Source organism: Macaca mulatta, chromosome 3 (genome assembly GCF_049350105.2).
Source record: "Macaca mulatta isolate MMU2019108-1 chromosome 3, T2T-MMU8v2.0, whole genome shotgun sequence".
NCBI lineage: Eukaryota > Metazoa > Chordata > Mammalia > Primates > Cercopithecidae > Macaca > Macaca mulatta.
The window spans coordinates 18,564,040-18,581,488 of record NC_133408.1 but is presented as its reverse complement, the minus strand read 5'-3'; the positions used below and the strand labels follow the sequence as shown (position 1 = coordinate 18,581,488).

Below are 17,449 nucleotides of genomic sequence, written 5' to 3'. Positions count from 1 at the left end.
CAAAATGGTCTAATGTCACATTTCTCAGAACATATCGCCATCATTAAGCAACATATGCCAGGAATAATTATGAATAGGTATAATAACTGCAAAAAGTCATGTAAAATAGATGGCGCTCCAGTGCTCAACAAATGAAGAGGATAAATGAATGGTTTATATGTAAAGGGGTAAATGAATGTCGGTAAGAAATAGCACTCTCATGCTTCCACTTGCCAGAAGTATCACCTTTGGTTGGTTGTGGGTAATGTCAATTATTGAAATAATTAAGTGAATATGGAGAAATCCAGAGACTAAAATACTGAGCGATCAATCAGTGTGTCAGTGTCTACTCTGTGTATGACAAAACCTTCTGTGCAAAGAAACGTAGATTCTATGAGAGGTGAAGGCATGTCTGAGGCACAGCTATGGTTTCCAAAGTCTTTATAGTTTGATTTTAGAAAGCAATATTTGATACAGAAATACCAGAATTTTTGAGCTGGAATAAAATAGAGGAAGTTTTTGTTTTGGTTTTTTTTTTGAGATGGAGTCGTCTCACTCTGTCACCCAGGCTGGATGAATTGCAGTGGCGTGAACTCGGCTCACTGCAGCCTCTGAGTTCAAATGATTCTCCCGCCTCAGCCACACTAGTAGCTGGAATTACAGGCATGTGCCACCACGCAGGGCTAATTTTTTTTTTCTTTATATTTTTAGTAGAAATGGAGTTTCCCCATGTTGGCCAGGCTGGTCTTGCACTCCTGACCTTAAGTGATCCGCCCACCTAGGCCTACCGAAGTAGAGATTACAGGCATGAACCACCATGCCTGGCCTAAAATAAAGAGAAATTGTGTAATTAGAAGAGAACTTAGAGATCACCTAGCCTAATACTCATGGCTAAAAAGATAATTTAGTGAGAACTTAAAATGTAAGCTATAATTTTAACTTACATCACAGGCCCATTCCTTCTTTTATATATGTTTTATTTTCCTCATGTCATCAGAATGTATAATATTTTTCTGGAGTGGAAGGTGATTACTTTTTTCCCAAAAAGTACCAGGGGGTCAGTGACTTCTTCAAGGTCAATAGCTTCTATCTGGTGATTTGTTACACAGTAATAGATAATTAATACAACCATTAGAAATGGCTATTTAATATTGGGCTTTTAACTTGTAACATGGGGCATAATATTGTCAGATGTTTCACTTTCAAAATAAAATTTCCAAATGGTTTATTTCTTCCTTGAATTGGATGAAAAGATTGATTTCTTTTGACATATCTGACAACAATGATATAAAACTGGCATCAAGTAACTGTAAAATTCTGCTAATTAAATGCATCAACAGTAATTGCTTTTCATATGTGAAATAAAATTGTTAGAAAATAATTTTAGAATCATCTTAGTGAAAAATCATGCTTCACCATGATATGCAAATGTACCTTTTGCAGTAGCACGTGATAAATCACTTTGAGCACAGTCATCTTCGAATAATTACAAATTTTTGAAGTAGATGAGACTGCTGATTTTGCAAAATTTGCTAAGTACTGATATCTCCCTGGCTCCTTCCCCTGATGTATGGTAAATGTCATTTTCTTTCATTAAAGATTTTCAGTTGAGTTTAGACAAAATGAAACCAAAACTTAGGACTTGTTGGAAAAGGTTTGATGTTGTCACAGGATACTTACAGTCAATTACAACACATGTTCAAGAAGGCTCAACTATATTTAAAATCTAATTTATGACAAGCAGCGAAGAGAAAAAGAATGTGTTGCTTTGCTGAAGTATATTTTTTGTTTGAATACCAGCTTGTTTTAAGTGTTCTGTAGCTCTGTTAGTATGAAATATCTGTGTGTAAATTGATAACTACAAAGCTATTTTTGATAGAGTATCAGACTTTGGATAAAATCATAAATTATATAGACATCACAATCAATTTCAAATTCATTTTGGCATCATAGCTTTCTTAAGTTAGAAAGAACACTGTATTTAGCATATAATCTGTACATGCATTACCTGCATTGTGGGGATTTTAAGCATGTCCACACATTCTTTGACACCTCTCTGTCCAAAAAGTGAAGTCTACTTCTCTAGCACTTGAGTGTGAGTTGGACTTAGTGGTTCATTTCCAAGGAATAGAGTATGGAAGGGAGAAAACAATAACCACATGAAGTACATGTAGACATTTATTTCAAAAAATGAAAACAAAAATGACAAAAACCAAATTATAAATATAATTAATTGAAAATCTCACTTATGAATATACAGAACAAGAAAAATTATAGTTTATTTGTAAATGAAGATTCAAAATTTGAAAAATAAAATATTTTAAATCCGCAAGTATATTATTAGTAATACTACTAATCATGACCAATTCAGGTTTATCCCAGAATGCAAGGATGGTTCAAAATTATGTAATCAACCATAATAGGAAGAGAGGGAAACACTTGCCATCTTAATAGATGTAGGACAAGCTTTTTATAAAACTCATCCACTCAGGACTTAAAAATATAAGCAAATAGAAACTTCCTAACCTAATATAGTGGAAGTAGCTCAAAGCTGGGGTACATCACATTTAATGACTTAAAATATTCCATCTTAAAGTCGATCAAAAGACAAAGGTAACTGCTTACTAAGAAGTCTTCCCAGCTAAGATAAGAAAACAAAATAAGATGTGAAATTCATAGGCACTGTCTTCAAAACTACTGTCAAGCAGACCATGACAAAGCTCATGTTACGAAGGCATGAGATGCATTATGTATTGGGATAAGGGTATGTTAAATGAAGGGAAGTGCTTTCCAAAAATGTTACTACTTAATTATAATCTTGTGACAAACAACTACAAAACCATTTTTAATAATACATTCTTTCTGTGATAGGAAATGTAATCTTTTCACTTTGTAAAAGCTGTCACTTTGTAAAAGCCTTCTTTCTATTACTAGGGAAGAACTGGACTTTGATTACATAGAATTTCTATTTCATTTCTCCTTTTTTTCCAGCAGTGACTAGATTCCTAGCAACAGAGTCTCTGGAAGATCTCACCCAAGGAGTAAGGCAGTTTTTTCAACATTTCCAGCATTAGGACTTGGTTGGCTCACCTGCAAGACAGTGTGAGATGCTATTCATGATAGATTCCCTAACACCAAATCTAAAGTTGAGAGATATTTTTAAATTTCTGTAAGATGGGCCGGGCACAGTGGCTCACGCCTGTAATCGCAGCACTTTGGGAGGCCGAGGCGGGAGGATCACCTGAGGTCAGGAGTTTGACACCAGCCTGACCAACATGGTGAAACCCCATCTCTACTAAAAATACAAAAATTAGCCGGGCATGGTGGCCTGTAATCCCAGCTACTTGGGAGGCTGAGGCAAGAGAATCGCTTGAACCCGAGAGGCAGAGGTTGCAGTGAGCTGAGATCGCGCCACTGCACTCCAGCCTGGGGGATAAGAGTGAGACTCCATCTCAAAAAAAAAAAAAGATTATGTAAGATGGTCAATAAAGATCTGCTGGTGTGTTTAACTCTGGTCTGGGAACCCACTAAACTTTCACTTACCATATTTGCCAGAAGAGTATCTTCAAACTTTATCACCTACATACCCCTAAATAAAATTTAGAAAGTATGTACACTTTCATGTATTTTTAAGTTGATAACTAACATTTATCATCATAAATTTAAGTAAGTGCAAATAAGATAAATTCCAGGGGTATACTGTAAATATTTACATTTTCAAAAATAAAAACTTTTATATCATTCTTTTAAATGTATCTCACAGAATCTAAGTACCACAGCAATTTGATTCCCACCATTATCAACATAATACATAAGCAAGCTCTTCAACAGTGAGACATTAAACATCATTCACCGGATCTTTATTTATATTTTGCTTTCCTCACAGAATTATAGTATATTTCACTACTTAAAATATTTATCTCCTAAGGTAGTTTTCTGCAATGAATATAAATTGAAATTTAAAAAGTTTCCTGTTGCTAAAAGGCTGTAAGCATTAAAAATAACTTTTTTCTAAATTATTACAATAACTATTAGAACACAGTAGATAATATCAGGCCGGGTGCGGTGGCTCAAGCCTGTAATCCCAGCACTTTGGGAGGCCGAGACGGGCGGATCACGAGGTCAGGAGATCGAGACCATCCTGGCGAACACGGTGAAACCCCGTCTCTACTAAAAAATACAAAAAACTAGCCGGGCGAGGCGGCGGGCGCCTGTAGTCCCAGCTACTCGGGAGGCTGAGGCAGGAGAATGGCGTAAACCCGGGGGGCAGAGCTTGTAGTGAGCTGAGATCCGGCCACTGCACTCCAGCCCGGGCGACAGAGCCAGACTCCGTCTCAAAAAAAAAAAAAAAAAAAAAAGAACACAGTAGATAATATCACAAACATGAATATTTTTACACATAAGTATTAAACATAAAACATTAAAAATCTTACTGGAAATTCATCTGATAATCAAGACCAATTTGTAGTGTTCTTTTGGTTTTTTTTTTAGTTCATTTTTCTGTGGGTATATATTACGCATAATTAGAATGCCATAGCAGTCAACATAAATGATATTCCCATTTTTCCTATCTATAGATGAGATCACTTTTAATGTAAAACAAATAGATGAGAATGTAATTTTGTTCTGTTTTTAATTTTCATGGGTACATGGGTGTAGATATTTATGGGGTACATGAGATGTTGATATAGGCAAGCAATGTGTAATCATCACGTCATGTAAAGTGGGGTATCCATCCCCACAAGCATTTATCCTTTGTGTTACAAACAATCCAATTATATTCCTCTAGTTATTTTAACTTGTACAATTATATTATTGACTATAGTCACCTTGTTGTGCTATCAAATACTAGGTTTTATTCATTCTATTTTTTGTAGCCATTAATCATCCCCACGTCTACCCCCACCCTGCCCCTGCACCATTACCCTTCTCAGTCTCTGGTAACCATCCTTCTACTCCCTAGGTCCATGAGTCCAATTGTTTTGATTTTTAGATCCCACAAATAAGTGAGAACATGCAATGTCTGCCTTTCTGTACCTGGCTTATTTCAGTTAGCACAACAACATCCAGTTCCATCCACTGTGTGCAAGTACATTTTCTTTATCCAGAGAATGGGGATTTGTAATAACTCAATTATTTGTCACTCGGTGCCACTGCATCCATCAATTTTTTTAGTAATATGTCAACGATGAAACAAATTTTAATGATTTAATGGCTGACAGCCTGCGTAGGCTTTTCTCTAATTTTATTGAAAGCAAATAACTGAAAACCAGTGAGTTGCAAAAAAGGGTTAGCCATTATTGGAATCTCTTTCTCAACCCATTTTCAAATGACCTGTATAGACTCCAAGGGTTTTGTCTGTTTGTTTTGCTTTTCCCATCCCACCTTGACAATGGTGAAACTGAGAAAGATGGGTGAAAATTATGCCTTTTAAAAAAGGAGGACACATGTGAAAGGGGCAGGTGGGAAAAGAACCATCTGAGACAGGTATATACATGAGAAGATCAAATTTTGGAAAGAGTACCGAGGAAGTGGAGGAAATGAAAAGGGGTTAAAATTCTCCTTGCACAAGTACCTCTTGAAATGTCTTCGTGTGCACTATTGTGCTAACCCATTTTACATATAAGGGTACGTACTGCATCTAGGGTTTAAGAATAAATGTGTATCAATTAGTATTTCTGCTAATGAATTAAGGTGCATTCACTTGTGCATATTGGCTGAAGTTAAACTGATGAACTTATCTGGAGAATGGAGGGGTGTACAGTGAAGTGAAAGGCAATCATTAGTCAGGAAGCCCTTTTAAAGGGTGTCCTAGTCTTAACAATAAAGACGATGGTGAGGATTTGGCCAACGAAAAACTTTAACCCACAGATTGACTTGTTTATGTTTTCTTACCCTGCAATAAATTGAATGTTATAATGTCTCTTAAGGTGAGTCTCTTCTGTGAATTAAAATAGCCATAAAGTCTGCCAAAGTATCCAAGGTAAAAAAAAAGGAAAAAAAAAAGTTAAATTCAAACTAAAGTATACAGTGAAAGTTTCTGAACCAAGCCAGATGGCATCCTGGTTTGAAGAGATCAGACAGAAAGGGCATGTGCGATCCACAGCTGACTTGACCAGTGCTTTCACATCCCAGCCTCTGTCCAGCTAAGCTTGAGCTGGTGAATGCATATAAAAGCTCCTGAAAGCAAAATCAATCTTGGGACCCCCAAATCACTAAGCTAAAGGGAAAAGTCAAGCTAGGAACTGCTTAGGGCAAACCTGCCTCCCACTCTATTCAAAATCACCCCTCTGAGGCTCACCTGAGACAAATGCGTATCTGATTCCTTCCTCTCTCCTATTATGTGAAAATGCAGATCCACTGAACCAGACTAAATTGTGTATTCAGTGGAAGGCTGATCTAGGACTTAAAAGAAGGCAACCTTTTGCCTCTTATGTACTTCTAACGTGGAAGCCCCCACTTCGAGTTGTCCTGCCTTACTGGACTGAACTAATGTAGATCTTACACATACTGATTGATGTCTCATGTCTCCCTAAAATGTATAAAAGCAAACTGTACCCCCAAACACCTTGGGCACGTGTCTCAGGACTTCCTGAGGCTGTGCCATGGGCATATCCTTAACTTTAGCAAAATAAACTTCCTAAATTGACTGAGACCTGTCTCAGATATTTTGTGTTCACAAGCTCTACATGGATTTAAGGCATAGATGGTAAAGGTTTCCCAAAAGTGCTCAAGCAGGGATACCAAAACATTGTATGTGTGTATATGATCGCTATAAAGGTTATAAATTATCCATAAAAAGCAAAGGGAAAGGATGGAACTGACATTCTAAGACTTATCTAGGTAACTGCTTCTCTCTAGTGGAGCTTTTGTCATTAAACAGATTGTAGGGACTTCTCTTATTTTGGCTAGAATGTACTTTTATCAGGTCAGTGACTCTACTCAAAAATTAGATATACTTACAGATACAGAAACATAGATGAGGATATCTGCTTAAACAAGAGAGCCACCAAGGCAGTAAGGAGGCCGAGACGGGCGGATCACGAGGTCAGGAGATTGAGACCATCCTGGCTAACACTGTGAAACCCCGTCTCTACTAAAAAATACAAAAAACTAGCCGGGCGAGGTGGCGGGCGCCTGTAGTCCCAGCTACTCGGGAGGCTGAGGCAGGAGAATGGCGTAAACCCGGGAGGCGGAGCTTGCAGTGAGCTGAGATCCGGCCACTGCACTCCAGCCTGGGCGACAGAGCGAGACTCCGCCTCAAAAAAAAAAAAAAAGAAAAAAAAGAAATTGAAGGGTCAAGACCATGTGCAAAAGCGAAGAGCAAAGGTGAGAATGACATTTAGCATAAGCAGTAGCCTAAGGCTAAGAAGCTAAATGGTGGGAAATAATGAGCCGAAAACAGAGGCCCGAGGTTGAAAAGGTGAGCAGAACTTTAGGCTGTCTTACATGTCTGGGAATACAAAAACAAGTTCAGGGTAAATCAAGGTGAAAGAACCTTGAATGAAAAGTAAATATACCAACCCTCAAAAGGACTAAAGCTCAGCTGTTTAATTAGCTAACTGCCACACTGATCTGCTCTTATCCAAACTGTTTGCCAGAAGCAAAAAGTAAACTGTCTATGAAAAAAAGATAGCATCAAGAGTTAATCAATAATCAACTCAATAATTTTTCATTCACACAAAAATTACTGACCATACTAAAAGATAAGACCAAATGACTGAAAATAGAGAGAAAAGTGGAAACTGTGTTAAGAATTATCAAGCATGGGCTTCCAAATTACTTCTAAGTAACTGTAATTAATATGCTCTAGAAAAGATACAACATACAAAATACTCTGCTGATGAATTTCAGCAGAGGGTCCAAATCAGTAAAAATAATTATATGGAACTTGTAGAAATTGAAAATAATAGAACTGAAATTAAGAATGCAGTAAATGAGTTAAATGACAGCTTAGACATAGCTGAAGAGAAGTTCAGTGAATTACAAAATAGGTCAATAAAAATCCAGAATGAGCATGAAGAGAAAAAACAAATAAAACAACAAAACAGAAAAGAATCTAACACACGTATGGCTAATGGTGAAAAGCCCTAATTGAGTAGGCGAGGAGAGAGAGAATTGGGGCAAAAGTGATATAAGAAGAGATTATGCCTGAGAATTTTCCAAAATAATGAAAGACACCAAATCACAGATTCCCCTAGAGACATCATAGTAAAACTGTTCAAAACCCAAAACAAAGGGAAAATAAAAGCAGCTGGGGGTAGAGTGGGGTAGGGTACACATTTTCTTAAAAGGAAGAAGACTCAGAGATGACGTTGTAACAGAAACAATAGAACTCCGAAAGACAAAGGAGTAATACTGCCAAGGTGATGAAAGAATTACCAGATGCAAAATGGAATGAAGAAATATGCAAAGGGTAAATGTGAAGAAAAATATAAATGAATATATAGATTCATAGAACAACAATAATGTCCTGTGGCGTTTAAACAATAGTATAAAAAAAATAGTACTGGGGCAGGCATCGTGGTTCATGCCTGTAATCCCAGAACTTTCGGAGGCCAAGGCAGGAGGATCACTTGAGGTCAGGAGTTCGAGACCAGCCTGGCCAACATGGCAAAACCCTGTCTCTACTAAAAATACAAAAATTAGCTGGACGTGGTAGCACACGCCTGTAATCCCAGCTACTTGGGAGGTTGAGGCAAGAGAATCACTTGAACCCAGGAAGTGGAGGTTGCAGTGAGCCGAGTTCATCCCACTGCACTCCAGCCTAGGTGACAGAGTGAGACTTGATCACAAAATATGATAATAATAATAATGATAATGATAGTACTGAAGTTATTCTAAGGTCCTTGAATTTTCTGGTTTTGAGACAGTGTCTCCCACTGTCACCCAGGCTGGAGTGCAGTGGCATGATCTCATCTCACTGCAGCCTTGACCTCCCAGACTCAAGCAATCCTCCCATCTCAGTCTCCCAAGTAATTGGGACTACTGGTGCACACCACCATGCCTGGCTAATTTTTGTATTTTCTTTTGTAGAGATGGGGTTTCACCACATTGCCCGACCTGGTCTTGAACTCGAGCTCAAGTGATCCTCCTGCCTTGATCTCCCAAAGGGCTGGGATTAAGGATGTGTGCTTTGAATTTTCCAGGAAGTGACAAAAAGAACTTACGAGATGTTGATAAGTCAGGTATTAATGTTGGAATCTCTAGGATAATCTTAAATAATAAGTTAATATATTTTATGATGTGAAAGAAACTAATAGGAGGGGAAAATAGAAATAAAAAAGAAATAGAATACAAAACAGATGGAAAAATTAGAAAACTAATTATAAACTATCTTAGTAATTACATTATATAAATGAACTAAATGTTACAATTAAGATGAAAAATTATCACACTGGATAGAAATGATTGTGCATTTTAAAGACATACTTTAGAAAATTGTAGTCTTCGATGGAAAAGAACAGAGACCTCAGAAATAACACCACACATCTATAACCATCTGATCTTTGACAAACAGGACAAAAACAAGCAATGGGGAAAGGATTCCCTATTTAATAAATGGTGCTGGAAGAACTGGCCAGCCATATGCAGAAAACTGAAACTGAATCCCTTCCTTATACAAAAATTAACTCAAGATCAATTAAAGATTTAAATGTAAAACCCAAAACCATAAAAACGGTGGAAGAAAAGCTAGGCAATACCATTCAGGACACAGGCATGGGCAAAGACTTCATGGCGAAAACACCAAAAGCAATGGCAACAAAAGCCAAAATTGACAAATGGGATCTAATTAAATCAAAGAGCTTCTGCACACAAAAGATACTGTCATCAGAGTTAACAAGCAACCTACAGAATGGGAGAAAATTTTTGCAAGCTACCTATCTGACAAAGGTCTGATATCCAGAATCTACAAGAAACTTAAATTTACAAGAAAAAACAATTCCATCAAAAAGTGGGCAAAGGATATGAACAGATACTTCTCAAAAGAAGACATTTATGTAGCCAATAAACATTTGAAAAAAAGCTCAACATCACTGATCATTAGAGAAATGCAAATCAAAACCATAATGAGATACCATCTCATGCCAATCAGATAGCGATTATTAAAAAGTCAAGAAACAATAGAAGATAGGAAGACTGTGGAGAAATAGGAATGCCTTTACACTGTTGGTGGGAATATAAATTACCTCAACCACTGTGGAAAACAGTGTGGTGATTCCTCAAGGATGTAGAACCAGGTGGGAATATAAATTAGCTCAACCACTGTGGAAAACAGTGTGGTGATTCCTCAAGGATCTAGAACCAGAAATACCATTTGACCCAGCAATCCCATTACTGGGTATATACCCAAAGGATTATAAATCATTCTACTATAAAGACACATGCACATGTATGTTTACTGCAGCACTATTTACAATAGCAAAGACTTGGAACCAACCCAAATGCCCATCAATGATAGACTGGATAAAGAAAATGTGGCACATATACACCATGGAATACAATGCAGCCATAAAAAAGAATGAGTTTGTGTCCTTTGCAGGGACATGGATGAAGCTGGAAGCCACCATTCTCAGCAAACTAACACAGGAACAGAAAACTAAACACTGCATGTTCTCACTTATAAGTGGGAGTTGAACAACGAGAAGACATGGACACAGGGAGGGGAACATCACACACTGGGGCCTGTTGCGGGCAGGGGGCAAGGGGAGGGACAGCATTAGGAAAAAAACCTAATGCATGTGGGGCTTAAAACCGAGATGATGCGTAGACAGGTGCAGCAAACCACCATGGCACATGTATGCCTATGTAACGAACCTGCACATTCTGCAAATGTATCCCAGAACTTAAAGTGAAATTAAAAAAAAAAAATAATGCCAGGTAAATTAGGCACATTTTGAAATTTAAAACTTTTAACAAGATATAATGGAATTTTTTAAACCTCAGTTAAGTAACAAATTTTTAAAACCTAACATAAAAAAGGCTCAGTCATAAAAGTAAAAAAGAAAGATCTGATTAAATTTAACTGAAAAATTCTGTGATATTAAAGATAGTCACAGAAAATGTTAAAGACAAGCCACATATTAGAAGTCCTATGAGATAAAGCATTATGATCAGTAAGAATAGAAGTAACCTAGCAGAAAAATAGGCATAGATTATGGATGAAAATCTGTCAAATAATGACCAATAAATATACGAAATGAAACTAGGCTTCTTAAGGAAATATAAGTTAAAACAAAGAGCTACTACCTCATCGCTTTCAGACTGCAGAAAAAAATTCTGATAAGACTAAGTGTTGGTGACAAGATAGGAAAACCAGAATTCTCTTAAACTGCAGTTGGGAAAGCAAATTTGCATATCACTTTGGAGAGCAATTTGATAACATCTAAAGTGACAGAATATACACATCCCACTACCTGAAATTCCATATTTATTTATTTTTTACACACACACACACACACACACACACACATATATATATATATATTTATTTATTTTCAGACTGAGTCTTGCTCTGTTGCCCAAGCTAGAGTGCAGTGGCACGATCTGGGCTCACTGCAGCCTCCACTTCCTGGGTTCAAGCAATTCTCCTGCCTCAGCCTCCCGAAATACTGGGATTACAGGTGTGCACCACCATGCCTGGCTAATTTTTTTTTTTACTTTTAGTAGAGATGGGGTTTCACCATGTTGGCCAGGCTGGTCTCAAACTCCTGACCTCAGGTGATCCTCCCACCTCGGCCTCCCAAAGTGCTGGGATTACAGGTGTGAGCCACTGTGCTGGGCTAAAATTCCATTTTTAGACATATGTCCAGAATATCTAGCACATCTGCATGAGGTGACATGATCAAGAATGTACACTTGCAGCACTGTTCAAAATGGCAAAAAAAGTAACAATTTAAACAACCATTAGTAAGGGAATTGGTAAGTAAACTGACATGACACTAAACAGCATATTATGTTAAGTGGAAAATCAGGTTACAAAAGATTACATACAGTAAAACATCATTAACATAATTTTTGTTAACTATTATATATTGTTTCTGGATAAAAACACATGGTAAAGTATAAAATCTTAAATAGGAAGGAGTCACACCAACTTCAGAATAGTAGGTTAGCTCTAGGGAGAGAAGGAGGAGAATGGCGCCAGGGAGAAGTACAAAAGAGCAACATTTTATTTATTTAAAAATCAGAAGCAAATATGGCAAAATAGTATGTGAAGGGTACAAGGGCATTTATATTATTATTTTTCTGTATATTTGAAATATTTGTAATTAAAAAGAATTTTAATGGGCACATATGGTATAACAATCAAATAATAACATTAATTACTCGCACCAGAAAAATGTATCAAATAACAACATATTATTTAAGCCACAGAAACTTATGTACATACATTAGAGCATGTGATAAAAGAGTCAAAAATAAATTTTAAAATTTGCAATTTACTTTGAGGTTTTAAATTAATAATTTTGCTAATCTCATGCAATTTTAAAATGTCCTTAAGCTAAAATTTTAAGGGCTGCTATCCTTTTTGTTAGAGTTGTCACGCTGTACAGATAAAACTTTACTGTGGTATCCTGAATTTCAGTCTTATTTTGTAAAGCTTCTTCTTTAATATATAAACAGTTAACAAGCTTTGCAATTATACTTACAAGTCTTAAAGAAACGTATTACGAGTCCTAAGTATGAAGAACAGTTATTTAATTATAACTACTTAATTATAGTGTTTTACCAAGAATCTGATGCCCTAATACTAACGTGGAAAAACAATGCTCCATTATTCCATTTTCTTTTCTGCTTGGGTCTGGGCCAGAAGCCAAGATGTACCAATACTGGAAAGGTTTTAAACAGTCTTATTACAAAACCATTTTTAAAGGAAAAGTAGTAACTTTCACAGGGGAGTAACACAATCCTTTGGGATTACTATGTCAGAGAGACATAGAAAGATAGAGAATATTTTAAGAAAAGGGTTAACGAGGTAGTAAAATTTTGCTATCTATACTTCACTTACTGACCCTCAGAGTCTCAAGGCTAGAAAACAATAAATATTTTACAGAAAAATGTAGGAAGCAAAACTGGGCAGGACACTGCATCTATAAATATAATTTGAGAGATCTATAACCCACACATAGCACTTCACTCTCAACTATAATCCTCTGACCACATTCATACTATTTCAATAGTCATTTTACCCGGTAGATGGAAAGCAATAATTTTATTTATCATGAATTGCTTTTTGCCAATTAAACATGTGCAACAGAGATGATGAGCTGGTCTCTCAAGTAACCTAGATATTAGATATGCTATTTCCACGTAATGGAAGACTGCAATAAAATTGTTCCAAGTTCTAAACTTCCATACTTTTATATTTTGGGCACAATTTTTAAGAGTGGCAAAAGGCAGGTTTTCACTTACTCCACTTCAGCCTGTTATACTGAATTTTACTCAGTGCTAAAATCCTTAACTTTCCATTTCTGAAGGCTGAAAAACATTTGCTCCCCCAAGTCTCTTATTTAGTATAACTTTGGCTAGTAAGAACATCTAAGTTTGCTTCCAAAATTGAAAGTCTCCTACAACATTTTTAAATGTTTCTTTCTCCACTGATCTTTAAGTTTCAGTAATACTCATTTATTTCTTCCCTGTCAACAGAAAGATAACTACCACTCTGCTTCATGAATGAAATAATCAAATTACTATTTCAAATTCTCACCCTCTAGATACTCGCTCAAACGGAGTAATAAATTCACTGACACGTTTACAATTCAAATTTCACTAATATATAGAAATAATTCTTCCACAAGCAAAAAGATCAGCATCAAGAATTTAATTTTCTGAGTTTCATAACCCTTGATAAATGGAGGCACCTTGAAGTTCAGTTGAAACTTTTATATAGGATTTCAGAGCATGCTTCCAAATATCTTAAGACAAGCCATATTAATAGCTTAGTGTCATTTTTATCATTAAAATAATCTACAAATATCAGAATACTACTAATTTATTGTCATGACTAATAAATAAGACTTAAAATATCTATAGATGTAAATCAGCTCTCTCCGTTCATTTTGCTTCACTTGGACTATTCTAAAATACAGATCGACAAATGGAACGGGTTTATCAATAATATACTTGTACGATCTTTTCACAAATTCCAGTTCTGTAATTTAGGGTTTTTCATATTTATTTTTAAATATACAAAGAGATTAAACCATTAATAGAAATATTTTCTCTCAAATATGTAATATTCTTTTGTAAAAGGAAGTTTCCAAACATTTACAAAGCAATCTAAAGTTAAGTAAACCTGATTTTAGGATTATTACATTAACAAAAATAATTTTCCAGAGAAGGTCCTATTTAAAAGTTATGCTCACTGGCTTCCCCACATCCACATTTTAAGATGGATCCAAATCCAATGCCTTTGCTTGATGTACTTCAGGGATCCCTTCCAGTGAAGAAAACCTAGAAAAATGTCTCACGACACAGTGGACAAGTGGATTTGTTGCTAGATGTAAACCATTTGTACTGAAAAAGAAAAGGTTTTAAATATCAAAAGCTTTTTAAAGCTCTCCTCTTACATATATCATAAAGTACATATACATCTAAAGTAACCTTCAAATGATAAAGTGAAAAGGGAAGAATACTAAAATGTTTGCTCTTTCTGTATCTCCAAAATCAACACAAATGAGTATACTTCCGATGGCTACACTAAGTTCTTTCTACTTAGGCTCATGCACACAACCACTAAGATATGAGAAATCTCCTGTGAAACAAAGGAACAAATGGCAACTTCTTTTTCACTATGTTTAAAAAGAGCATAGGGCTCTGATGCCAAATGGCTTCCAGCACCGACTCCTGTAGTCTCCTTCATGGTCTAGATCTCAGAAGACCTTCTACTTCTTGAGCGGTAAAAGGTCACTGGAAACACCCATTTATTAGAGGGCCTTGATTCTACCAGTCTCGGTAAACTGCTAATTATCTTTTGCAGATTTTTAAAAATCACTTTTTAATATATCTCCCATTAGCTACAATTAAGTTTAACATACACTTTCTCTTCCAAAGTTAGACATTGTGTATGTGTGTGTGTGTGCGCGCGTTTATGTGTATAAAATACATAAAATATAAGTAAGTTAATTTCTCTTTAGACTTACCAAGCAAGCTGAATGGAATTTTTTCTTGCATGTTCTACAGGCTTTTTTGGGAAGGGAATAGTTGAAACCATGAATGACTGAGAAACAGATCATACAATCTTCAACACCCTCAAAACGTTTGTCTACATTATTTTTCCATAAAGCTAAGCCTTCCATAATACTTCCATTCTGTTAACAAGAAGAAAAGTAAGTCACGACACACTGATAACCACCAATTTTATTTTTATTCAATTTCACAAATTTTAAAGTTGAATTACAATTCTGAAAGAAGACAATCTGCTTGGCTATGTTCATATCTCCTAACTTTTATGAATGTTGGTTTTTAAAATAACCTCCCAAGTTTTCAGAACCAGATGTAATTTTTCTCCATTAAAGTCAGACTTTAAAGGCTTCTGGACCAATACTTAAAGTGTAATAGTCCAAGCTTATTGCTTGATAAAACTCTCTTAATAATTAAATCATTTAGGTTAGTTCTAATGTTTAACTGAAAATGAGGAAATTATCTCAAATTATTTGCTCCATCTCTACAATAATGGTAAGCATATTTGTTTAAAATAGTTTTTCTTGGCCGGGCACCGTAGCTCATGCCTATAATCCCAGCACTTCGGGAAGCCAAGGTGGGTAGATCACTTGAGGTCAGGAGTTCGTTGACCACCATAGCCAATGTGGTGAAACTCCATCTCTACTAAAAATACAAAAAATTAGCCAGGTGTGGTGGTGGGTGCCTGTAATCCCAGTTATTCTGAAAGCTAAGGCAGCAGAATCGCTTGAACCGGGAGGCAGAGGTTGCAGTGAGCCGAGATTGTGCCACTGCGCTTCAGCCTGGGCAACAAGAGCAAAACTCCGTCTTGGGGAAAAAAAAAAAAAAAAAAAAAAAAGTTTTTCCTTACTGTAGAATGCCTGAGATACACAGCGTGCAAACAGAACTGAAGATTTAAAATGTGGTTAGAGGTCAAAGGTCTTTGAGAGTACTGGGACTTCTTTAACCAAAGAGGAGTTGAAATGTAAGAATAAAAGTGAAAGTAGCTCAGAAGGCATTCATCTGTCCAGCATCTTTCAAAAGATCCTCTCTGAAACAATTTCCTTAATACCATGTACTGTTCTACATCTTCTACAATGTTAATGAAATAAAGTCAATCCCTCGCAAACACCAGAAAATAAATTACAGAACCTTAAAAATTAAAACAGAAAGGCAGGTTTAATCCATTTAGGCATATATCTGTATTTATCCAAGGAAGTTTAATATCTATTTTTACCTTAAGCAGAAAAGATATATTTTGTGTTTAAATGCCCTTTTAAATAGATCATCTTTTTCAAGTTTGTAAAGCCAAATGTATAAACAGAAACTTACCTGATGGGTGAGGTAAGTGCTTAACTGCAGCATCCAGTTCCGCCACTGCTGAACAGCCACTCCTACTCTTTTGCCACTTTCTACTGTTATTGAACCCAATGGATAATTTGAAGGCAGCTGTATTATAAGTTCAATAACTATGTCCTCAATAGTATAAGTAGCCATTACCTCTCGAGTAGTAGCTCGAGCTTTAACCTGCAATACAACAAAGGATATTTTGTTTGCCAGATTCCTTTCTTTCATCCAGAAAACATTTTGATAGGTTGACTATGAAAAGCTAAAGGCTTCATTCAAGGACAATGCAAGTAAACACATTCACTTATCTAACATAAGGTAATTAAGAAATAGGTTTAGGCTGGGCACGGTGACTCACACCTGTAATCTCAGCTCTTTGGGAGGCCAAGGCGGGCGGATCACGAGGTCAGGAGATCGAGACCATCCTGGCTAATATGGTGAAACCCCGTCTCAACTAAAAATACAAAAAATTAGCCGGGTGAGGTGGCGGGCACCTGTAGTCCTAGCTACTCGGGAGGCTGAGGCAGGAGAATGGCGTGAACCTGGGAGGCAGAGCTTGCAGTGAGCCGAGATTGCGCCACTGCACTCCAGCCTGGGTGACAGAGCGAGACTCCATCTCAAAAAAATAAAAATTAAAAAAAAGAGAAAGAAATAGGTTTAAATACCTCCCTGGTATATTTTTACAGTGATTTTGTGATATTCAAAGTTTGTTTTAAAAGACATTAATTGCTCATAAAAAAAGGTTTTATAATGTTAGGCTTGTCACATAATAGTTCAATAAACCTTGAATAGATAAGTGACAGAATGGGTTATTATCCCTTCTCTTCCACACCGAGTATCGAATATCACTTCTACGTCTAATAAGTCTTCCTCTACCATGTAATCCTCCTGAGCTTTGGAGCCAACCATCAACTGCCAGAATATTTATAGTTATTTGTTTGGTTTTCAAACCAACATT

General features: G+C 36.3%; 1 protein-coding gene across 1 annotated transcript in view; it reads right to left on the bottom strand.

Annotated features, from left to right (window-relative positions):
- Positions 1-12,130: 12,130 nt before the first annotated feature.
- LTN1 (listerin E3 ubiquitin protein ligase 1) overlaps positions 12,131-17,449 on the bottom strand; it is a 67,315-nt gene continuing 61,996 nt past the window's right edge. The window contains exons 28-30 of the mRNA XM_028845387.2: positions 16,477-16,671; positions 15,126-15,293; positions 12,131-14,499 (exon numbers count right to left, since the gene is read on the bottom strand). Coding sequence (XP_028701220.2) covers positions 14,437-14,499; positions 15,126-15,293; positions 16,477-16,671 — 426 coding nt within the window. The 3' untranslated portion in view covers positions 12,131-14,436. The remainder of the gene's footprint in view (positions 14,500-15,125; positions 15,294-16,476; positions 16,672-17,449) is intronic.